General features: G+C 42.1%; 1 protein-coding gene across 2 annotated transcripts in view; it reads right to left on the minus strand.

The window, feature by feature from the left end:
- The window catches only part of stard9 (StAR-related lipid transfer (START) domain containing 9), a 171,875-nt gene that overhangs the window by 61,216 nt on the left and 86,936 nt on the right, over positions 1-23,723 (minus strand). For both annotated transcript variants that reach the window (XM_055640899.1, XM_055640898.1), the window contains exons 10-16: positions 23,401-23,468; positions 21,886-21,983; positions 14,850-15,041; positions 13,553-13,650; positions 8,866-8,943; positions 5,455-5,535; positions 318-497 (exon numbers count right to left, since the gene is read on the minus strand). In XM_055640899.1, coding sequence (XP_055496874.1) covers positions 318-497; positions 5,455-5,535; positions 8,866-8,943; positions 13,553-13,650; positions 14,850-15,041; positions 21,886-21,983; positions 23,401-23,468 — 795 coding nt within the window. The remainder of the gene's footprint in view (positions 1-317; positions 498-5,454; positions 5,536-8,865; positions 8,944-13,552; positions 13,651-14,849; positions 15,042-21,885; positions 21,984-23,400; positions 23,469-23,723) is intronic.

A 23,723-nucleotide genomic window follows, 5' to 3' on the forward strand; every position in this document is an offset into this window, starting at 1 on the left:
GTGTGGAAATGGGATTACGATAACAGAGGCACAGTTGCTCAACAAAGCGGTCACCCAGTGTGCACTTGATCTCACCAATGCAGACGAGCCCACATCTAGGAACACCAAATACAACACACAAGATCGGTGGAGGTGCATGCAAACCTGTGGATATTCAGGAGCCACATGCAAACTTGCTTTTTGCTGCATGTCCCAATATGTGTTTTACACGGGCCTAAGCTTGAGAGGTCTAAATTAGTAAAGAAAATTGTCATCCTGAGACTAAATACATTTTGAAAATGGAAGTGGAACACATTTAATCAATCCAAAATGCTTACCCTGAGATAATAAAGAGAAACACCTGTACTTAATATATCCTCATCCACTGCTATTAAATGAGGTAACTGCGAGGCAACAATTACTCCTGTTTTCCCTCTGTTAATGTCCACGTAATATTCCTCCATGATTGCTTTTGTGTCTTTCCATCTGTCTGTCCAATCTTTGGTAAGCTGGTCCACCTAAGAGAAATGACAGTAATATCTCATGTCAGATTTTAGTGTGACAAATAAATCAAGGCGATAACATTTTGTGAGGTATGAGCTAATATATCTAATAATACAATAATATAATATAATAATACAGCTAATATTGTGGAATGACCTTCCAGTGGAAGTGGTGGAGGCAGGTTCGATTTTATCATTTAAAAATAAATTGGATAGGTATATAGACGGAAAAGGAATGGAGAGTTATGGTCTGAGTGCAGGTAGATGGGACTCGGTGAGAGTAAGTGTTCAGCACGGATTAGAAGGGCCGAGATGGCCTGTTTCCGTGCTGTAATTGTTATATGGTTACATTTGAGGAGGGTGAACAAGCTGAACAGTTCAACATTTTCTGTTTTTGTTATGGAAAACATTCTCGTGCAACGGCTGGAGATGTTAAACCTGCATCTTCCCTTCCCACTATCTAACCATCCAAAGCAGAGGAAGCAGTAATTAATTTGTATGTCTGATTCAAGGCTCAAAACGTGGTTTCCTGTACACTGCAGAAACTGAATACAGATTGGGTGACCACTCCATTCGTGCCCAGTCCACAAGTGCAACCCTGAGCTTCCAGTATGTCATTTTAATTCATTGTCCCTCTCTAAACCTGACCTTCCTTCAACTTTGACGTGTACCCCATCACAGACATTTCCTCTGCGTTCTTTGTTCTCTCACTGTTGTCAACTTAAAATCCAACCGTTCCATTGCTTTCCACTGCTCGTTTTTGTTTTTTCTGTACTTTCTTTGCAGCAGCAACATGGTGATGCTATAACACAGGTTATTTTTGTTCTTTGCACCACCAGTTGTACTTGTGTCTGATTTGATTGTATCGTACATTGTATGATTTGACTGGATAGCACGCAAAGCTTGCCTGTATCTTGGTACATGCGACAATAATAACCCAACATCAAAGATTTGACCTAAAAGATTAATTTTGCTTCCAGTCCCATTGCTACTACCCGATCTGCTGAAAACGTCCAGCATTCCTGGTTTTCATGGTGAACCGTGGAAGGCTGTCAAAGGAGACAACGGGATATAGATAACTTACAAATATGGGCGGAGAAATGGCAAATGTGGTTTAATCCAAGCAAGGGCAAAGTGTTGCACTTTGGTAAATCAAATGTAAGGGGAAGGTATACAGTTAATGGCAAGGCCCATAACAGCATTGATGTACAGTGGGATCTTGGGTTCCAGCTCCACAGCTCCTTGAAAGTGGCAACACAAGAGGATAAAATGCTAAAGAAGGCGTATGGTAAGCTTGCCTTCACAGATCGGGCTATTGAGTATAGAAGTCAGGAAGTGATGGTACACCTTTACAGGACTTTGGTTAGGCCGCATATGAAGCTTTGTGTACAGTTCCAGTCATCCCACTACAGGAAGGATGTGTAGGCTTTGGAGAAGGTGCAGAAGAATTTACCAAAATGCGGCCTGGATTAGAATGTATTATCTACAAGGAATAAATTGAACAGACTTGGATTATTTTCTATGGAATTCCGGAAGTTGAGGGCAGACCTGATGGAAATATATAAAACTATGACTGTCATAGATAATCAGAACCTTTCTGCTGGTTCTAGAGGGCACAGGTAAAAAGGTCAGGGAGGAGTTTAAAGGAGATGTGGCAAGGTTAGAAACTTTCGGGTGCAGCAGCATCTATGGAGCGAAGGAAATAGGCAACGTTTCGGGCCGAAACCCTTCTGGAGTTTAAAGGAGATGTGGCAAGGTTAGTTTCTTTCCACAGATAGAGGGGTGTGCCGAGAATGCACTGGCAGGGGCAGGGCCGGCCTTGGGATGTGCGGGGCCCAATTTGGAACAATTTTGGTGGGCCCCAGGTTCCCAGCCAAGGTGTGTCAGCCCAGTTATTTAATTCAATTCAATTCAACTTTATTGTCATTGCACAGATACAAGTATGGGTACAACAAAATGCAGTTTAGCGTCAGTCCGTAGTAATAGTGCAATGTAGAAATAAAAATACAGAATAAACAAACAATGTGGACGGAGAGACAGGAGAAATCTATCGGCGGGACTCCGAGTTCAGCAATGTGATAGTGTTGTTGAAGAAGCTGTTCCTCATCCTACTTGCACGAGACCTGAGGCTCCTGTACCGCCTCCCTGATGAGAGGAGGGCAAACAGTCCATGGTTGGGGTGGGAGGGGTCTTTGATGATCTTCCCGGCCCGTCTCAGACACTGTTTTCGGTGGAGGGCATCCATGGCAGGGAGCGGGGCACTGATGATATATTTAGTATATATTATGAAATTGTACACTAGGTGCTATGGATTATACACTGTGTGAACCTCTCCTGCTCCCTCCCGTTTGACTGTCAGTAGCTCCGCTGGCTTCCAACATTTACCGTAGCTGCTAATTACCATTAAACTGCATTATGTGATTGGACACAATTCCCTTGGAAACAGCGGCTGATTAGACGGGAGGAGAGCTATTTGTTGATTGGACGGGAATTTTAAAGCAAGCTGGTTGGCGATTGGATGCAACCCCCTTAGAGACAGCGATTGATTGGCCGCCAAATAAAATTGTCAAATCTGTAACAAAAATCGCTGGTCGGTGCGAACTCAGTAGACTATCTGGCTGTATCTCCAAACTAAACAGTATAACATGCAGGTACATTCATTTAAAATTAAATTCAGTGATTATTTCACATGATTTCTTACTGTGTAAAGCTCAATATCTGACCAATTTCTGTTTAACACGTTTGGTCTGCCGTGTGCATTTTTCTCTCCCAAAACAGTTCATACCTAGCAAACCGATCAACGAACCAGACAGCAGTTGGACGCAGTCATAGAAGCATAGAAAATATGTGCAGGAGTAGGCCATTCGGCCCTTTGAGCTTGCACAGCCATTCAATATGATCATGGCTGATCATCCAACTCAGTATCCTGTACATGCCTTCTCTCCATACCCCGATTCCTTACAAGGGCCACATCTAACTCCCTCTTAAATATAGCCAACGAACTGGCCTCAACTACATTATGGCAGAGAATTCCAAAGATTCACCACTCTCTGTGTAAAAAATGTTTTTCTCATCTCAGTCCTAAAAGAATTCCCCTTTATCCTTAAACTGTGACCCCTTGTTCTGGACTTCCCCAACATCGGGAACAATCTTCCTGCATCTAGCCTGTCCAACTCCTTAAGAATTTTGTGCATTTCTATAAGATCCCCCCTCACTCTTCTAAATTTTAGCGAGTACAAGCCAAGTCTATCCAGTCTTTCTTCATATGAAAGTCCTGACATCCCAGGAATCAGTCTGGTGAACCTTCTCTGTACTCCCTCTATGGCAAGAATGTCCTTCCTCAGATTAGGAGCCCAAAACTGTACGCAATACTCCAGGTGTGGTCTCACCAAGACCGTGTACAACTGCAGTAGAACCTCCCTGCTCCTATACTCAAATCCTTTTGCTATGAATGCTAACATACCAATCGCTTTCTTCACGGCCTGCTGCACCTGCGTGCCCACTTTCAATGACTGGTGTACCATGACACCCAGATCTCGTTGCATCTCCCCTTTTCCTAATCGGCCACCATTCAGATAACAGTCTACTTTCCTGTTTTTTGCCACCCAAGTGGGTAACCTCACATTTATCCACATTATACTGCATCTGCCATGCATTTGCCCACTGATCCAGTCTATACAAGTCACCTTGTAGCCCCTTAGTTTAGAGGGGTTTAATCGGTTTAGAGATGTTTAGACGGCTTCAGATGGGTTTAGAAGTGTTCAGAAGTGTTATAGGGGGGAATAGAGGGGGTTTAGAGGTGTTCAGAGGGTCCCAGGGGGGTTTTGAGACGTTATAAGCCCCCCGTGAGAAATTGTATTTCTCTGAAATTGAAGATAGACATAAAGCTGGAGTAACTCAGCAGGACAGGCAGCGCAGCGACTCTGGAGAGAAGACCCTTCTTCAGACTGAATTGAACTCTCGTCTGTGAGAGTACTTGTGATTGTCTGAAGAAGGGTCTCGACCAGAAACGCAACTCTCTCCCCAGAGCCGCTGCCCGTCCCGCTGAACCACCTTCAACTTCAGAGCCAAACAAAAAACACAGAGTGCTGGAGGAACTCAGCGGTCAAGGCGGCTGCCTCACCCACGGGGTTTCTCCAGCATTTTTGTCTACCGCTAAACGTCAATGATTCCGGGAACGCTGAGGCATCAGGGTGAGAGAGCTAGAGAGAGACGAGATGGGGAGCGGGAGAGAGAGCGCGAGAGAGAGAGGGAGGGAGAGAGAGAGCAAAACACAGAGAGACACAACGTGGGTCGGTAGGTGAATGACTAACCTGCACACCAGGAAGAAGCCCGTTCTCGCGGTCCAGGGCCTTCACTCATGATGGTGAGTTTAAAGAAATTCTCAAAGTGTCATCGTTCTACATTCCTCAGTAAATTCCTCAGTAAACAAGTATTATTGACTCCGCATGAATTTTATTCAAAGGAGCATGGCGTCATTAATACTCATTCAAAACACAATAACATTTACTGAGGAATGTGGATGGATGCAGATTGATAAGAAGTTAAGAAGTGCTAACAGTACTAGTTAACAAATCGTTTGTGTCTGATGGCCGTGCAGCGGTTGTTATACATGTCCGTTTAAAAAAAAATCCGGATGGTGAACTAAAAAAAAAATCTTTATTTAACAAAGAGAATTCGTATTTCCGTACGAAATACGGAACATTAGTGCGGGGCCCCCATTAGGCGCGGGGCCCAATTGGGGGCAATCGGTCAAATTGGCTTAAGGCCGGCCTGGGCAGGGGTGTGGTGAAAACATTTAGGGGGCTTTTAGATAGGCACATGGGTATGCAAGGAATGGATGGGCATAGATCATGTGCAGGCGAAAGAGGTTAGTTTAACTTTGCATTATGTTCAGCAGAGTTTGTAGATGAAGGAGCCTGTTCCTATGCTGTATCGTTCTATGTTTTATAACGTGGAAATAATAACCAACCTTCAGTTCATTTTGAAGTAGCAGATCTGTCAGGTTTCCATCTTTCTCATCATTTTCATCACTTAAAGGACTCAAGTTTCTCTGCAAAACACGTCAATGAGGCCAAACATAAGCAATTCATTTTTCTTTGGTGCAAAAATGAAGGCTGACTACATGTTCGATGAAGATTATAGTGGTTGGATGCTGATACAACAGCTACTGAGAACCATCACAGTTATCACAAATGAGTCTTGAAGTCTTCAGATTGAACTCAGCTCAGCAGTAATCCATGCTCCCTTCCCCTTTGGCAGCCCAGTTCACTAGACCTACTCCACCACATGCACTCAATCTGTTAGTTCGCGGTGTGTTGGATTGATGGAGGTGCCATCTGAGAGTGCCAGTTGGCAAGAATACTGCTAAGCCACTGCTCTAAGTATTTCCCCAAGCCCGTAGTTATCCCAATGCCAGAAGTAAACTCCCGGTGAGAGCTATCCACGAGAGGGCCCGGTGGTGGGCGGTCGAGAATGAGGAATGAGTGCTGGCGGTTGGCGGAGAACAGGCTGTATGTGTGCCACCGTCGGTCGAGGATGCGGTGTCGAGAACAAAGAGGGTCCTGGCATGGGGGGGGGGGGGGGGGGAAAACAGGGAAGGCGGGGGGCTGCCGAGAGCGAAACGGGACCATCATGACTATAATGAATATTTTCGTGACTTTGTGTTGTATGCAAAACAAATAATTTCACTGTAGATGGAACAATAAAGTAGCATCAAAATATTATCATCGAACAACATCACCAAAAGATACTAACTAGTCATTTATCGGGTCAGCTGATTCTCACATTTGCCTACAACGTAACCAAACTTCCTGTAATCCCACTGACCGCAGCTCTTCAAAGGATGTGATATTGTTTAATAAATACCAGTTTTTCCTTTTTTTAACCGATGATTCTGGTTTTTATACAGTGTAGTTCAACATCTGAGGGGAAGATTAGAAAGCACCCCAGAGTTGACGGATATTGACAACAGTGCGGTTAGTTGATCCTGCTATGCTTGAGAAACAGAGCTGTGCGTTGAATGCCATTTCCTTCCCTCCGGTGGTCATTTACAAGAATCAACCCATTCAAAAGACCAAACTTGCCGAGTTACACTGCTGCTAAGTTCACAAAGGTTTTGGAACTTTATGATTATTAAAGGCAGAAGGGAGTAAAAGTAGCAATGTTACAAAATTTTGAGATTTAAAAAATCAAGTCTGCAATTTATCCCATCAGATAAAGCATAACAATAAGTTTAATTTGACACCAAATTCACTGTCATATCTCAAGTATTAAAAAAGTTATGACCATTTTCATACTCGGAAATTAGCATCTTGTTCCCTATTGATTTTCAATGGACATTACAAAAAAGCTGTGATCTTGGATAGTCAAACGCCCATTTCTCAAGGAAAGATTAACATTTTTAAATAGCCTAAGTGTCCAAAGATTATTCACAAATAATTCACAATATAACATGATTTTTATATCTAATTTACATTAATTTATAGGCCAAATGGAAGGAATTTAGTGTGCAATTGCTGTAAATAAATGCCCATTTAAATCGGCTTTCTAGTGGGTTCATGTGGAACGCGCTGGTTTAGAACGTTTACATAGCGCTGGATTAGTGCCCTCAAATGCCGAGAAAAATACTGCGGGATATAAAAAGCCCAAAATGAGCTACTCGCTATAGATAACTTGATATTCAGGTTTATATATATGCCCCATTTAATGTAAATATAAGGTACATACCTTTAATTGTTTGCTCTATAAAACCCTGGGGCTGCGAGAGGTTGCGGAATAAGACAGTAATTTTAAAACTATTATAACTATATTATCGAGGCCTATAAAACTAATAATACCTTTTGCGACCGGGTCTTGCAGCGATTTTTCGTTAATGATTTACTAGGCTGAACATGTGCGATTAGTACAGCCTAGTAAAAATCGCGTTTTAAACCCGCCCCCTCCAAACAGCGCCAAAATCGCCGACATGGCTGTGGGCAGATTCCTAATGACGATTCAGGTAGGTTTTGTAACATACCTAGTAAAAGTTACAGGGACAAGGCAGGAGAATGGGTTTGATAGAGATATATAGACAATAGGTGCAGAAGTAGGCCATTCGGCCCTTTGAGCCAGTGTATAGACCATCAGTGATCAAACGGCAGAGCAGACTATGGTCTAATATAAAACATAGAACAGGTTAGCACAAGAAAAGGCTCTTCAGCCCACAATGTCTGTGCCGATTATGATGTCAAGACCAATTCTTATCTGCCTGCATATAATCCATACTTCTTTATTCCCTGCATTAGGCCTATCTAAAAGTCTTTTAAATACCACTATCATATCTGTCTCAACCACCAGCGATGGATTCCAGGCACACATGACCCCTCTGTAAAACAGTTGACCCGTACATCACCTTAAAGATATGCCCTCTAGTATTTGATGTTTGTTCCATTCTGGGAAAAGGGTTCTGACAATCTATGCTATCTCAAGCTCTCATAATTTTATAACTTCCCCACAACCAGAGAAAGCAATTTGTCTGTCCAACCTCTACTTATAGCTAATAGCCCCAATCGAAGCATCAATCTGGTAAACCTTCACTTCACCCTTGATAAAGCCTCCACATCCTTCCTGTAATGGGTTTAATGTCTTAAAAACATGGGGACAGAGTAAACCAAGGAGCACCTCAAGTCTGCTCCATCATTGTGGAAGATCATAGCTGATTCTCAACCTCAACTCCACATGATCCGTGAATTCCTCAATTCCTGTACGAGCTCAAAGAATTATCTATCTGAGCCTTGAACATTGCAAACCACTGAACAACTGTAGCTGTTTTGGATAGAAAATTCCAAAGATCCACATACTCCGGTACAAATATTTCTCATTTTATGAACAAATAATTCATAACTACACTTCTGTAAATTTTAATAAAAATGAGGACCAGATAATAGTCATAGAGTGATACTGTGTGGAAACAGGCCCTTCGGCCCAACTTGCCCACACCAGCCAACATGTCCCTGCTAAACAAGTCCCACCTGCCCGCGTTTGGTCCATATCCCTCCAAACCTGTCCTATCCATGTACCTGTCTAACTGTTTCTTAACTCCCTGCCTCAACTACCTCCTCTGGCAGCTTGTTCCATACACCCACCACTCTTTGTGTGAAAAGGTTACACTTCAGATTCCTATTAAATCTTTTCCCCTTCACCTTAAACCTTTGTCCTCTGGTCCTTGATTCACCTACTCTGGGCAAGAGACTCTTTGCATCTACCCGATCTGTTCCTCTCATGATTTTATTGGGCATTTTATAATTTCCCAATATAATTCTTAGTTTATTTAATCATTGATTTTTTAAATGGTTTTAAAGACTTTATTTGATATTTTTGTAGCAGAGAAAGCACAACTTACCAAACCAAAACTCATCAGCATCGTTTTTAATCTGTTGATTTCCTCCCGCAGTTCACGAATCAGCTTTACATTAGCATCCTGAAAGAGGTCCAAACCTTTATAAGATGCTGAAATGACATCTGGGGCAATGACATTTTACACACACTGTATATTCAATTTTGAGATACATTGAGAATCAGAAAGACCTGCGGATACTAGAAATATGAAAGATAAACAAAATAAAATGCTAGAAAAATTCAGAAGTTGAGCCAGCATCAGTGATGGCTCTTCAACCAGGAGTGTTAACCCAGCTACTCTTTTCAGATGCTGCCTGACCCACTGAGTGCTTTCAGAATTTTCTGTTCTTTTATAAAATTTGAGATGTGTCAATTTAAAGAGCCAGCAATGCAGCATGGAAACACAACCTTCGGCCCAACTTGTCCATGCAGGTGATGGTGCCATCTAAACTAGTCCCATGTGCCTCCTTCATTTTGCCCATATTCCTCTCAACCTTTCCTTAACATGTGCCTGTCCAAATGCATTTTAAATGTTATTATGCCTGCATTAACTAATTCCTTTGGCCACTTGTTCTATATGCCCACCACTCTTAGTTTATGATAAAGTTGCCCCTCTATTGTCTTTCCCCTCTCACCTTAAATCTATGCCCTCTGGATTTTGATTTCCCTGCCCTAAGAATGAGATGATATGCCCATCCTATCTTTTCCACCCATGATTTTATACACCTCGATAAGATCACAATAGATTTGACATTATTTGAAACATTTCTCTTTATAAACAGCCGCACAGAATGCCATTTAATTAATGCTATTACAACCCGACATCCAAGATATTAAATATTCTATTCTACAAAACCCATGCTATATAAAGTCTCTGATGACACTTCACAAGAGCATGAGAAAGCAAAATTTGACACAAAGCCAAGTATGGCAACATTAACGCAGATTATCAAAACTTTAGTCAAAGTGATTTGCAGGAATGTATTCAAGGAGTGAAATGCAAGAAGGGAATTCCTGGACTGCTGGTCTTGGCGTCTGAACAAACAACTGCCAGTGGACGAGCAATTACATTTTGGGCTGATCATAACAACTTAATTGAAGCTACCTCGGAGCTTGTGGCCATTACAATGAATAGGAGGGGCACTATCAAAGCAGAAATTCACTAAATTGCTTAAATGTCAATGTCAAATTTTGTTTGCCACAAATCATTGAGTCAAGGTGTTCTTCTTATTCTGTTAAAGATTAAAGCTTGGCCAAAGTGATGCGTTTTAAGGAATATCTTAAGGAAGAGGAAGAATTCCTAGGCTTTTACTTTATTTGATCTTTAAACATCAGATAATTATTAGTTAAAATTGACAGATTTTCCTCATTCAGCCCATCAAGTCTACTCTGCCATTCAAACATGGCTGATCTATCTCTCCCTCCTAACCCCATTCTTCTGCCTTCTCCCCATGTTCTCTGACACATCAGATTCATATAGGTCTACAGTACGGAAACAAACCATTTGGCCCAATTTGCCCATGTCGACCAAGTCGCCCACCTGAGTAAGTCCCAGTTACCTGCTTTTGGTCCTTCTCTCTCTAACACATTCCATCCACATAAATGTCCAAATGTCTTTCAACCATTGTAATCGTACCTACGTTTATCATTTCCTCTGGCATTCCGCATATCCATCATCCTCTCTGTGAATAACTTGTCCCTTCGTTCCTCTTTAAATATTTCCCCTCTCACCGTAAATCTATACACTCTTGTTTTAGTCTTCCCCACCCTGGTAAAAAGAAAGACTGTTTACCTTATCTATGCCCCTCATGATTTCATGTACTGTACTTTTACAATGTCACCCCTTTGCCTCCTACACTAAAACCTATCCAGTCTCTTCTTATAACTCAAGCCCTCCAGTTCCAGTAATATACAAATCTTTTCTACATTATTTCCAGCTTAATGACATGTTGCAAAAGTCGAGTGACCAGACCTGCACGCAATACTCCAATTGTGATCTCACCAACATCTTCTACACTTGCAACATGATGTCCCAACTCTTGTACTCGATGCCCTGGCTGATGGAAGCAAACATGTTAAATGCATTCTTTACCACCCTGTGACATCTACGTACTTGTATCTCTGGTTGGTCTACTTGTTTTAACACTCTCCAGGACCCTGACATTTCCTACGCGAGTCCTACCCTGCTTTAACTTGTCATTATGCACACAATGATGGAAGAAATGGCTCCGTAAAGGAGGGCCAAGGAATTAATTAAGAGAAGAAAATAGAGTGGGATAGTGAACATAAAAACGGACTGCAAAAGATGATATAGATATGTGGAGAGGAAAAGATTGCTAAAGACAAATGTTGGTCCCTCACAGTCAGAAATTGGGAATTTTTTAATAATATAAATTTATAATATAATAAGGAACAAAGAAATGGAGGGAATGTGGAACACATACACTGGTTCTGTCTTCACAAAGGAGATTACGTATAACCTGCCAGTGTTGATGAGAAACTCAGGATCTAGTGAAAGGGAGGAACTGAAAGAAATTAGCATCAGTTGGGAAATGGTGTTGGGGAAAGTGATGTGGTGGAAGGCTGATAAATAAATCTCCAGGGCACAGTACTTCTGCATTCTGGATCCGTTCCTATGGATTGGACAGGAACCAATGTATCCCCACTATTTAAAAAAAAAAGGAAATGGTAAATGGGGAATAATAAACCAAGCAGCCTGACATTGTTACTGGGGAACATGCCTGAGTCTACTATTAAAGGTGTAACAGCAGAGTATTTGGAAAACTGTGGCAGAATTGTTCAATGTCAGAAAACTATGCCGGACAGGTTTACTGGAATGTGATGATGTCATTAGAAGACTGTATGGGGACATCCGGCACGTGGTGTACTTGGACTTTGAAAAGGTCTCACAAACAAATATTAAAACGTGGGATTAGGGATAATGTACTAATATCGGCAAGACCCTGAACAGCATTGATGCACTGAGGAAATTTGAGGTCCAAGTCCATAGGGTCAGAGTGATACAGCACCGAAACAGGCCATTCATCCCAACTTGTCCATGCTGACCAAAATGCTGGTCCTGTTTGCCTACATTTGGCTGATATCCCTTTAAACCAGGGGTGGGGAACCTGCGGCCTTAAGACCGCATGTGGCCTTCTAAGCCATTAAGTGCGGCCTTTTGAATGAATCCAAATTTTGTAGAACATGTCCTTTTATTTTTATTAATATGTTTTTGTTCGCCTTTAATTTATTTTTATTATAATCTTAAAATGAACGTATTTAAAATACCAAAGAGTAAAAGAAGATTCAACAAAATAATCTTCCCCGACTGACGGCCACAATTAAAACATTAATAAGTCGTGAGGACTATTTTAACACCTGTTATGCTCATGATTTAGTTCTAAAGCGACTCTAGAATGTATGTTAACTTTGACATACATGAAAAATGCTTTCTTGCTTTTCAACCACTTATTGCTGCGAATCTACATTCTCATACCTAACCCAAATCAAGATACCCTTAAGGTCACAAATGACAGATACCCATCTCGAAGATCAGCTGAAACTGCGTACCTCCATGTTGCAACCAAAGATTCAAATGCTTTCCCACAAAAAGCAGTCACAACAAAGTCATTACAAGGTTAAGTAACTTTAGAATTAACAACATTTTTTCATTTTCGTGAAGTTAGTACATAGAAGTTAGTTAACAATGGCCTGTATCATCATTACTTTTTTGCATATCTTTCATTCATTTGTTCTATATCTCTCTATATCACCGTGTATATCTCTCGTTTCCCTTTCCCCACACTCTCAGCGTGAAGAAGGATCTCGACCCGAAACGTCAACTATTCCTTTACTCCAGAGTTGCTGTCTGACCGGCTGAGTTACTCCAGTTTTTTGAGTCTATCTTCAGAAACAGTTGCTCCCCAGGTTCCTATTGTCTTTCTCCTCTCACCGATGCCCTCTTAAATCTATGCCCTCTACTTCTTGATTCTTCTGCGCTGGCATTCACATTAGCTCGGCCCCTCAATAGCCCAGAAGAATAAAAGGCTAATTAAGGCTAATTATAAAATTCTAACAGGGCGGTTCAGAACATGCAGAAAGGGTGTTTCCGATGATGGTGGAGTCCAAAACCAGGGTTACATCCCATGTCTGAAGAAGGTTCTCGACCCGAAACGTCACCCATTCCTTCTCTCCAGAGATGCTGCCTGTCCCGCTGAGTTACTCCAGCTTTTTGTGGCTATCTTACATCCCATCAGGCCACTTAAAACTAAAGTGAGGGGAAACTTCTGACAGAAGGTGGGGAACCCATGGAATGCTCTACCACAGCAGTTGAGGCCAAAGCATTAAACACATTCAAGTAGTTGTCACAGATATACTAATAGCTAAAGAAATCCAGGGAGAAAGCAGATAGTTTGGATGATCAGCCTCGATCATGTTGGGTGGCAAGGTGGGCTCGAATGGCTGGTTTGCTTACTTTTAATTTCCACGTCTCTAAGCGTGATCATGGAATGGAAATGTGCCTGACCATTTTCTCTAACTCAAATCATGTCAGCAGCTCATGTCGTTTCCTTCCTGCTTTGCCAAGCTTAGCTCCTCACAAATTAACAATTAACCCACAGACTCATCAAGCTGTTACCACTTTAAATAAAATCATATTAAAAGCACATTCTGGATGCCTGCTGCTTTCCCACCTCATTCACATGCGGTTTATTGAGGATATTCTTGGCATGTGCTGCATATCTTAAGGTGCTGATGGTTTCCGTATAACTGGTGCTTGCAGGTGAGATTGCTGTAATTAAAAAAAAGGTTAGAATGAGCATATTCATCAAGAAAAACCACAGGACTGCAACATAACAGTAAAAAAAATAATTTGACATGATGTCATTCTGAATCCAAGGGTAGTTTGGATAAAAATGGACATGAACTATTAAAAGGCCAGGAGAGGTGCTACGAACAGAGAGGTCACTTTGAACATTAGGATGCACTTAGAGAGAGAAGGGTCTTGACCCGAAACGTGGAGAGTGCCAAATAAAAATGTTGGGAAATGGGATTGTTCCAAGAGCAAGCATTGACCCGATGGACAAAATAACCTGTCATAAAGAGATACAGCAGAAACTGTTTTAGTTTAGTTTGGTTTAGTTTAGAGATACAGCGTGGAACAGTCCCTTCAGCAATCACCCATACACTAGTTCTATACACAGTAGGGACAATTTACAGAAGTCAATTCATCTGCACGCATTTGGAATGTGGGAGGAAAACAGAGCACGCGGAGAAAATAGACACAAAATGCTGTAGTAACTCAGTGGGTCAGGCAGCATCTCTGGAGAAAAAGAATAGGTGATGTTCAAAACCCTTCTTCAGACTGAAAGGAGAGGGGGGGGGGATAGACTGGAGGTGAGAACAGGCCAGAACAAATCAGGGCCAGCAACAGATGACCCCAGGAAGAGTGGAGCCCATAATGTCTGAGGAAATGGTGACAACAAGAGGTATACAAAGATGTGAACAGTGGAACTGGTAAGACAACTAGGGTGAGGGAGGGTGGGTGGGGGGGGGGGGGGGGGGGGGGGTGCAGGAGTACTTGAAATTAGAGAAATCAACTTTCATATCACTCGGTATTAAGCTGCCAAAATAAAATATGAGGTGCTATTCCTCCAATTTGCGAGGGCCTCACTGACAGCCGAGGCGGCCCTGGACAGAGGGATCAGTATAGAGAAAACCTATGCAGTCACAGTGAGAATGTACAAACTCTGTACAGATAGCACCCGTAGTCAGGATTAAACCCAGGTCGCTGGCGCTGTAAGGCAGAAACTCCGCTGGTTCGCCACAGTAAGCACAGTGTTTCAAAAACAAAAATCCATCAAGTCCTCACCATTGTTCAAATAAAAAGATTTTATAATGACAAATTTTTTGAAAAGTGTGTACATATTTAAGCGTTCTAATCACGTGAAGGAAAAATCAACAGCCTTGAGTAAAGGCTATGCTACTTACTTGCAATCATGATGGTTTTAGAATTCCCTCCAAGGCTGTCCTTGAGAAGCCAGGTAAGGACAGAGTCACGGTAAGGAACATAATACTGGCGTCTGCAGTTTCCTGAAGATGCACTGGAATGGCTTCCACTATCTCCTTCACTTATTACAGTATTTATACTCTGACAGCTGCTGGATATCTGGGAATTTTGTGCTGCACAATTGAAAACAAAACACAAGTCACTATATGCTTCAATCGGATTCTGTCGTGTTAACTTGCTCAATAGACATTATGTCACATTCTAAACCTCACATTATGCATGACTTTTGGAATGCAGTGACCTTTAACACAAGAAAAGTTCTGGATCACTTTTCACTTTCACAGAACATCACATTGTCACTTGGAAAAGAAACTCCACTGATATGCATTCATCAACGTTACAGCAGGAACTCAAGTCAATTTGCTCACTAGCAACAATGTGAGAACGACCAGCTAATTAATAGTGAAGGACACAAGAGGAGTCGAAGCTAGTTTAGGTCAGCCTTGATCATATTGAAAAAAAGGCAAGTTTGAGGGGTTTAGTGATCTATTCCTGATACTATTTTCTGGATTTCTTGTGGGTGATTCTGAGTGAGGAAGAAAACCAAAAACCTGCAAATAATGGAAATCTGAAATATATAGAAATGCTGGCAAAATCAGGAGGTCAGGCGGCATCTGAGGAAAGAGAAACAGTTTGTAACTGAGATCTGAGGTAGCCTTCATCAGATGTGAGAAAAAAGTTAGTCAAGGTACCAGAAGGTGGGGGAAGACGATGGAACAAAGAAAACGGGTAAAATAATGGTTAAGATAAGATTAAGCTTCTTTTTCTGCGTCGTGAGTTCATAACATTGTACAATCTGTGAAATGTTGTATCGTCTATGAGCATGAAGAAAGCATGGCCAGTTCTCCACAAGCAAATGGAAACTGTAAATTGAATTTCAAGTCCTGCAGGTTGCAACATGCACAAAAAGAACAGGTGTTCCATGTCCCATTCCTGCCCTCTCCATCAGAGGATGGATGTTAATGCATGCAGACTGCACCGGAGTTACGAAGCAATTAAACCACTTTTCCACCAATGACTCCCAACAGGATTATAAACAAGCAGACTCCAATAACTGGGTGCTGCAGGTCAGTTGTAGTCACATTTTCCTTTTCAAAAGGGAAGTGGCATGACCCAGTTCAAGGTCTTTTCAGACTGTGTTGTAGAACATGAGATCATGTGTTGATTAATTTTGAAATGATACCTTTAAAACATAACATTAAAATTAATCCATCAAAGAGTGTATATTTAATAAACTGTCATTAGGTGATATGATCTCAGATCAATTTTTTAAATTAATATTAATTTTCACATATTTAAAATGTGGTACAAAATGTTCTGAAGGCATTATCTTCAAAATAATGATAGGAAAGAAAATAGAAAAAGATATGCATTTACACTGCGCCTTTTATTTTGTCCACATATATAAATTATTTGTATTGTGCAGTGGAGAATGGGTGAAATGAATATCTGCTATAATGGGAGAGTTGCTCCTAAGAAACCTTGTGTTGTAGAAAACAGCAATACAAAGACAAAGCTGTCAGTGGGGGCTAGAGAGTATCAGACTTGCAATAACAAAGTTATTTTTTCCTGCAGGATTATCAAAAATAAATATCTTTTCAATAGCAATGTTTATTTTCATTACTGCATGCTGAAAATACCAAAAGCTCTATGTTACGTTGTTTAATACAGTGTCATTGCACAAGTGAAGAACATCCAGGATTGTAGGAATGATAATGTTCTTGATAATATACCGGCATCAATCAGTCAAGCTTACAACTAATTAATGTTGGATTTTCATTCGTTACCCCTCGCATATCGATTGACTAGCTCAATGCATTTTAAGCATGCTTTGAAATGGAGAACATTCATGTATTTGCTCAGAGCCCCATAGCCCTGAAGGCATTGCAATCTCAGAAGATCCTTCAAGAGGATAAAACCTCCGAAAGCAACTGGACCTGATGGTGTGCCCGGTAATGTTCTCAAAACCTGCAGGGACCAATGCTGGAGTTTTTGGAGACATCTTCAGCCTTTCTCTACTGAGTTCTGAGGTTTCTCCCTGCTTTAAAAAGGCACCGATAGTACCAGTGCCCAAGAAGAATAAGGTAATAAGCCTCAATGACAACAGCCCCCGGTAGCAATAATGGCCGTGGTGATGAAGAGTCAACAGAGTTTTATTGTCATGTGTCCCAGATAAGACAATGAAATTCTTACTTGTTGCAGCACAACAGAATATGGAAACATAATGCAAAACAGAAGATAGAAGTTTGGTGTGTCTATAGACCATATATACACAATAAATAAATAAATAAACATAAATTCCGGTTGGCGGAGCGACACTGTTGCAGCAGCCCCTACAGCCTGTCTGTCTTTTTTTATTTTTTTGTCTAGTTAAATGTAGTTTTTTTTTTTTTTTAAATAGTTTTTTTAACTGTGTATATGCGGGGGACGGGGGGAGGGAAGGGGAAACATTTTTAAACTCTCTTCCCTGTACGTGAAATCTCTTACCTTTTTCCTGTCGGGTCTCCGTTGTCGTTGGGGCCTAGCACCGTGGAGCGGCCTCCAACCGGGACGACCTGGGGGCTCCAGTCGCGGAGGATGCGGACTTACCATCGTGGGGCTGGCCGGCCTCGGAGCATGGGGAGCGGTGGTGGCTCGCTGCTGCGGCCCGACCCTGGAGCTCGGAGGCTCCAGCTGCAGCCGCAGGTCCGGTGGACCGTGACATCGGGAGCTCGCGGGTCCGGGTGGAGACCGCTCCTGTAACGCAACTTCTCCAGCCCGTGTCGTGGCGTTGGAACGACCTGGAGCGGGGCCGTACATCATCTGGCGCGGCTTTAATGGCCGCGGGACATTCCACACCCGCCGGGGGCTCCAACATTGTGACATTTAGACCGGGAGCGGGGCCGTACATTGCCCGGCGCGGCCTAAAATGGCTGTGGGACTTACCATCGCCCGCCTGGGGATTCAACATCGGGAGAAAAATGGAGAGCAGGGGAGAGAAAAGACTTTGCCTTCCATCACAGTGAGGAGGAGGTTCACTGTGATGGATGTTTGTGTTTGGTTGTGTGTTTAGTAGGAATCGTTTTTTGTTTGTATGGCTGTAGAAACAGAGTTTCGTTTGAGCCTCACTGAGGTTTCAAATGACAATAAATATTGTATTGTATCAGATATAGTGCAATAATAATAATAGACTGTTAGTGTTCAAAGCTTATTTGATGTTGTGTTTAATAGCCTGATGACTGATGCTTTGAGAAGTTGGTATCAACTCCTACCTTAGCGAGAACCTGAACCCACTACAATTTGCCTACCACCACAATGGATAAACGGGCGATGCGATCACGCTGGCTCTCCGCTCTGCCCTGGGCCACTTCGACAATGAAAACACAAATGACAGGCTGTTGTTCATCAACTACAGCTCAGTGTTCAACATTATCATCCCCTCCAAAATTGTTATCAATCTCAGGGAATTGGGTCTCTGCTCATCCCTTTGCAACTGGATCCTCGACTTCATCATCATCAGACCACAATCGGTATGAATTGGCAACAACACTTCATCCTTCAGCACACAGACACCTCAAGGCTGTGTGCTCAACCCCTTGCTCTCCTCACAGGTTGAAGATGTCAGTCCAGACGTCTGTCAGCTGCGCAGCACAGGCCCTGAGGACGCACCCGGGAATGCCGTCAGGGCCAGCAGCCTTACGTGCATTAATCCTGGTCAGTGCCACGTACATGTCGTAGGGGGTGAGTGTGAGGGGTTGGTGATCGGCAGGGAGCACAGCCTTGATGGCTGTCTCTAGATTGTCCCTGTCGAAGCGGCCATAGAAGTGGTTAAGCTCCTCAAGGAAGGAGGCGTTGCTGGATGTGGGGGTGGTGTTGGAGGGTCTGTAGTCCGTGATGGCCTGGATGCCTTGCCACATGCGTCGGGGGTCGGAGTTATTGTTGAAGTGCTCCTCAATCCTGAGCTTATGGCAGTGCTTGGCCTTCTTGATGCCGCTCTTCAGGTTAGCATTGGATGAACTGTAGGCTCGAGCATCGCCTGGCCTGAAAGCGGTGTCCCGTGCTTTCAGCAGTAGCCTGACCTCGCTGTTCATCCATGGCTTTTGATTCGGGAATATGGTCACCTGTTTGAGGGAGGTGACACTATTGATGGTGGAGTTTATAAAGTCCAGAATAGAGGATGTGTAGGAATCAATGTTCGTGTGGGAGTCAAGGGTGGCCTGGGCTGCAAACGCCTTCCAGTCAGTGTTTCCAAAACACTGCTGAAGTGTGGAGTCCGCTTCCTCTGACCAGACTTTAACTGTCCTCACAGTGGGTTTAACCCGTCTGATGAGCGGGGAGTACTTAGGGAGCAGGAACAATGAGAGGTGATCAGACTGACCAAGGTGGGGGAGGGGGATGGCTTTGTAAGCTTCAGCCATATTGGTGTAGACTTTGTCCAGTGTCTTGTCTACTCTAGTGGGGAAGGTGACATGTTGGTGGAATTTGGGGAGTACAGTCTTCAGGTTGGAGTGATTAAAGTCACCCGCAACAATGAAGGCTGCCTCAGGGTTGTGAGTCTGTTGTTTGCTAATGGCAGTATGCAGCTCTTTCATTGCAAGCTTGGCATTAGCATCAGGAGGGATAAAGGCTGCAGTCACAACAGTGGAGGTAAACTCTCTGGGCAGATAGAACGGTCTGCATTTAACCATGAGGAACTCTAGGTTAGCTGAGCAGTGACTCTCGATGATGGTGGTGTCCGTGCACCATGCTTTATTTACATAAATGCACAGACCCCCACCTCTGGTCATGTGAGCAGCCTTGAGAAAGGTAGGGGAATTGTCGCTATTTCTCCAATTCTTGGGAGACACGGGGCGTTGCGATGTGCCCGTGCCGCCGCACCTTTGTCTAAACTATATGCTACTATTCTGGTTACATAGGGACTTTGTACTTTTGTTTTGCACTAATATTGATTTTTTTTTCTAATTTATTGAACTTTCTTTTGTTTATTATGTTATGAGCCTGTGTCTATAGACCTGTAATGCTGTTGCAAGTAAAAATTACATTGTTTCAATTTCAGTACATAATGACAATAAAACACTCTTGACTCTCTTGACTCTTCAAACAGTGTCACTGATAAATAGACAATGTAGCTCCCTGTTCACTTCCACATGCACTTTGGCAGATTATTTTCCCCACAGGTTCAAATAACAAACTCTCACTTCATATATCAATCCCTTTTTTAAAATAAATCTTGTGTAAAGATTGACTGTGTGTAATAAACAACCTAAAAAGGTTAGTTAAAGTGGCCTATCAGTTGAAAATATGCAGTGAGGCGACAGCAATTCTTTCTCTTATGAATGATTACAACTTGCATGCAGAAATATCTAATTTAAAAAGTAACTTAGATTTTCACATCAGAAACCTGTGCAATCTTAACCCTGCTCTCTCACCAGCTATTCAATATCAATCGCAATATTGAAAATTGTCTTCCAAAATAATTTTATGACTCAAACTCTAATTTTTTTTTAATTTATTGAACTTTCTTTCATTTATTGTGTTATCTATGAATACTGTGTTATGCAGCTGCAAGTAAGAATGTCATTGTTCCTTTTTGGTACATATGACAATTAAACACGCTTGACTCTCACAAATTTCTTATTTTCCTGTTTGGTTATTGCACTCTGTACAGTTTAATGTTTGCCTGCAGGAGAGATAAACTCTAGTACAAGGTATCGGCTGACCTTTCCAATGCAGCAAAGGAGCAGTGCACTGTCAGAGATGCTGTAGTTTGGGTGAGTGTTGAACTGGCTCCACCGGTTCCTTCCAGTTGATGTAAGAGGCATGATGGCATGATGGCATGATTCAAAGAAATGCTTTCTGCGGTACTGGTCTAAATTGTATTCCAGCAAGCATTTGAAAATAGATTACAGAACATAGCCACTGCAGTAAATTCTGCACTTCCTGCATTTTGAGGTGCTAGGGTGTTATGTGAACCTACTACAGAAGCAGGGATTGTAGGCTTCCAGGAGGACAAATAAAAGAATTGGTAAACAAAGTTATCAGAAATTAACACTGAAGGGCCTGTCCCACTTAGGCGATTTTTCAGCAGACTGTCGGCGACTGTCAGGTTCGCGGCACTCGCCTGAAAAACCGGGAACTGGAACGGTGACTGTCAGTGGAACACACACGCACACACACACACACACGCACACACACACACGCAAACACATCGCAAAGGCGGGGGCCAGGGAAAGCGGGGGGAATGCTGTCTGAAATTCACATGGTGCAAAGCCAAGGTGATACAGACACACACCGCGATGAACAGGAAGGTTAAGACGGCTAGCACAGTGTACGGTAAGCCTTTTAAAAGAGGGGGGAGGGGGGGTGGGGATGTATCCTCAATGAATCCTCTTCAATAGCTTCCCCCACCACTGCTATGAGGTCTGAATGATCTCTACCTCCATTCTTAGACAAAGGAACAACACCGGCTATTCTCTAATCCTCCTGGACCTCACTTGTGGTTAGAGAGGATACACAGATCTTTGTCAAGATCCCTGCAATCTCCTCTCATGTCTCTCTCAATAACCTGGGATAGATCCAACAGGCTCTGGAGATTTAGCTTCCTTCATGCCTTCCATTAGTCCCCACCCAGTCCTTCTTGATAGGGCATAATAGTATACCCCACACTGCTTCTGCTTGGTAAATACAGTTGCAATATACTCGTTTAGTGCCTCACCTACATCCTCGGATTCTGAGCGAACATGTCTTCATTTTTGAAGTAAATATTGACCGAGGTGCTTTGAGATGTGAAATTATGAAAGGCACTATAGCAATCATGCAAGTTTGTATTATTTTTTCTATTATATCCTGTTTCTTTATTTTAAAGATATATGAATGTTAAAAAACTTTAATGTACTTATCACCTTGCAAAAACATTTTTTTTTTTTAAATCACAGTTCAAAAAGTGGGAAGCATTGAATGTCTGCTGCATCATCTTACCTAAAGTGGAGATAACTATTCCCAGAGTAACCAGTGACTTGTTAATGTTTGATCCTTCTGTGATCCTGTCTTTGGAGTAATTTGGATCTGCTCTTTCACTGCAAGACAGAAATCAAATTGGAGAAGTAAGGAGATTCTTTCATAGCACATACGGAACAGTTCCTCAGTGCATTTCCACATTGTGTCTAAGCCAGTAGAGGGCACAATTACATACGTTATTAAGATTTTCATGATGACAACATTTTTGGCATTAGAACTTTAGACCAATGAATGACTGCCAGTTTATAAGGATAAACCATAGATGTATTGCTGTACTGAATGGACTTTATTAATACTAAAATAAATTAGAAAACCATCAAGGTAACATTCTCTAAGTTACTCTCTGTGTTGTACAGGTGTTTTATCCTTTATTAAAGGCAAGTGGACATGGTTTGTAAGTAAAACTATCATGGAGCGATTGAGTGATCAAAGACAAAAATGTATTGAACCAGTCTGGACAAGGGCGACCAGAAGTGCGACTAGAAATAATTGTTTTGCATGTGACACACTGTGGTAGGCCGGATCATGAATAAGGACGACACAGAGTACAGGAAAGACAAAGGGAACTGAGTGACATTGTGTCAGGACAATAACCTCTCCCTCAATTCAGCACAATGAAGGAGATGGTTATCAACTTCAGGAAGCACAGTGGAGTACATGCCCTAGCCATCAGCAATGGTGCCAAAGTGAAAATGGTTGTGAGTTTCAAGTTCCTTTGCGTTAATATGCACTCTGTATCTTCTCTTTTGCTTTATTCATTTTACTTGAGTTTGTCTTGATTGTATTATGTCTTGTATTATCTGATCTGTTTGGATAGCATGCAAAACAAAGCTGTACCTTGGCACACGTGACAATAATAAACCTAAACCTAATCCTAACATAAACCCAATATTTTTCCAAAATTTCCATGTATATCACTAGCTAATGGTTCGGAGAGTGAAACATCTTGTTTCTTTGTTACACACAAATGATTGCAAGATTTGGTTAAAACGTGCAAGCTTTTCTGTTACCTTTAGGGCCATATGGATATATATTTCAATGTTCATCTGCGTCCTTCCCAACCTTAAGGGCATTGGCAGGTATAGAGTTGGAGGTACAGACATAGGTTGAATGGCTCTATCACATGCACACTTCCTGCAATGACGAGTAGGAAGGAACTGCAGATGCAGGATTACCCCAAAGATAGACACCAAATGCTGGAGTAACTCGATGGGACTGGCAGCATCTCTGGAGAGTAGGAGTGGGGTGACAATTTGCATCTGAAGAAGGGTTTCGACCCAAATCATCGCCCATTCCTTCTCTCCAGAGATGTTGCCTGTCCTGCTGAGTTATTCCAGCATTTTGTGTCTGTCTTCCTGCAATTACTTGCTCTTTTTCTATCTCCCTTTTTCTCTCGTAACTTTCACACATTTACTATCTGAGGTACAGCTTTGGCACATGAACACATCAGTCAAATGAAAGTTTCCAGGAACTCACCTCCCTGCCAAGTCAACAAGATTGATTTTGCTAACTATTTCTGATGGAAGGTTATTCTCCAGTGTTGCCTAAAAGACAAAGAGAAATAATCACTAATAATTTAAGCATGCAAGTCAAAAATTTAATTTTGAAACCTCTCTGTATCTTAATTTTCTTTTACTTTTGCCATATTGCCATAATTTTGCCAAATCACACGAGGTGTATTCTTGAACCTGGCTTATCAGTGAAATAGATAGTGACTGACTCCAACATAACTGTAACATAACTCATTTTGCAGATCTTCCTTGTATACCTATTGAAACCTTACCTGAACAATACTGCAG

This window comes from Leucoraja erinacea, chromosome 9, assembly GCF_028641065.1.
Source record: "Leucoraja erinacea ecotype New England chromosome 9, Leri_hhj_1, whole genome shotgun sequence".
Taxonomy (NCBI): Eukaryota; Metazoa; Chordata; class Chondrichthyes; order Rajiformes; family Rajidae; genus Leucoraja; species Leucoraja erinaceus.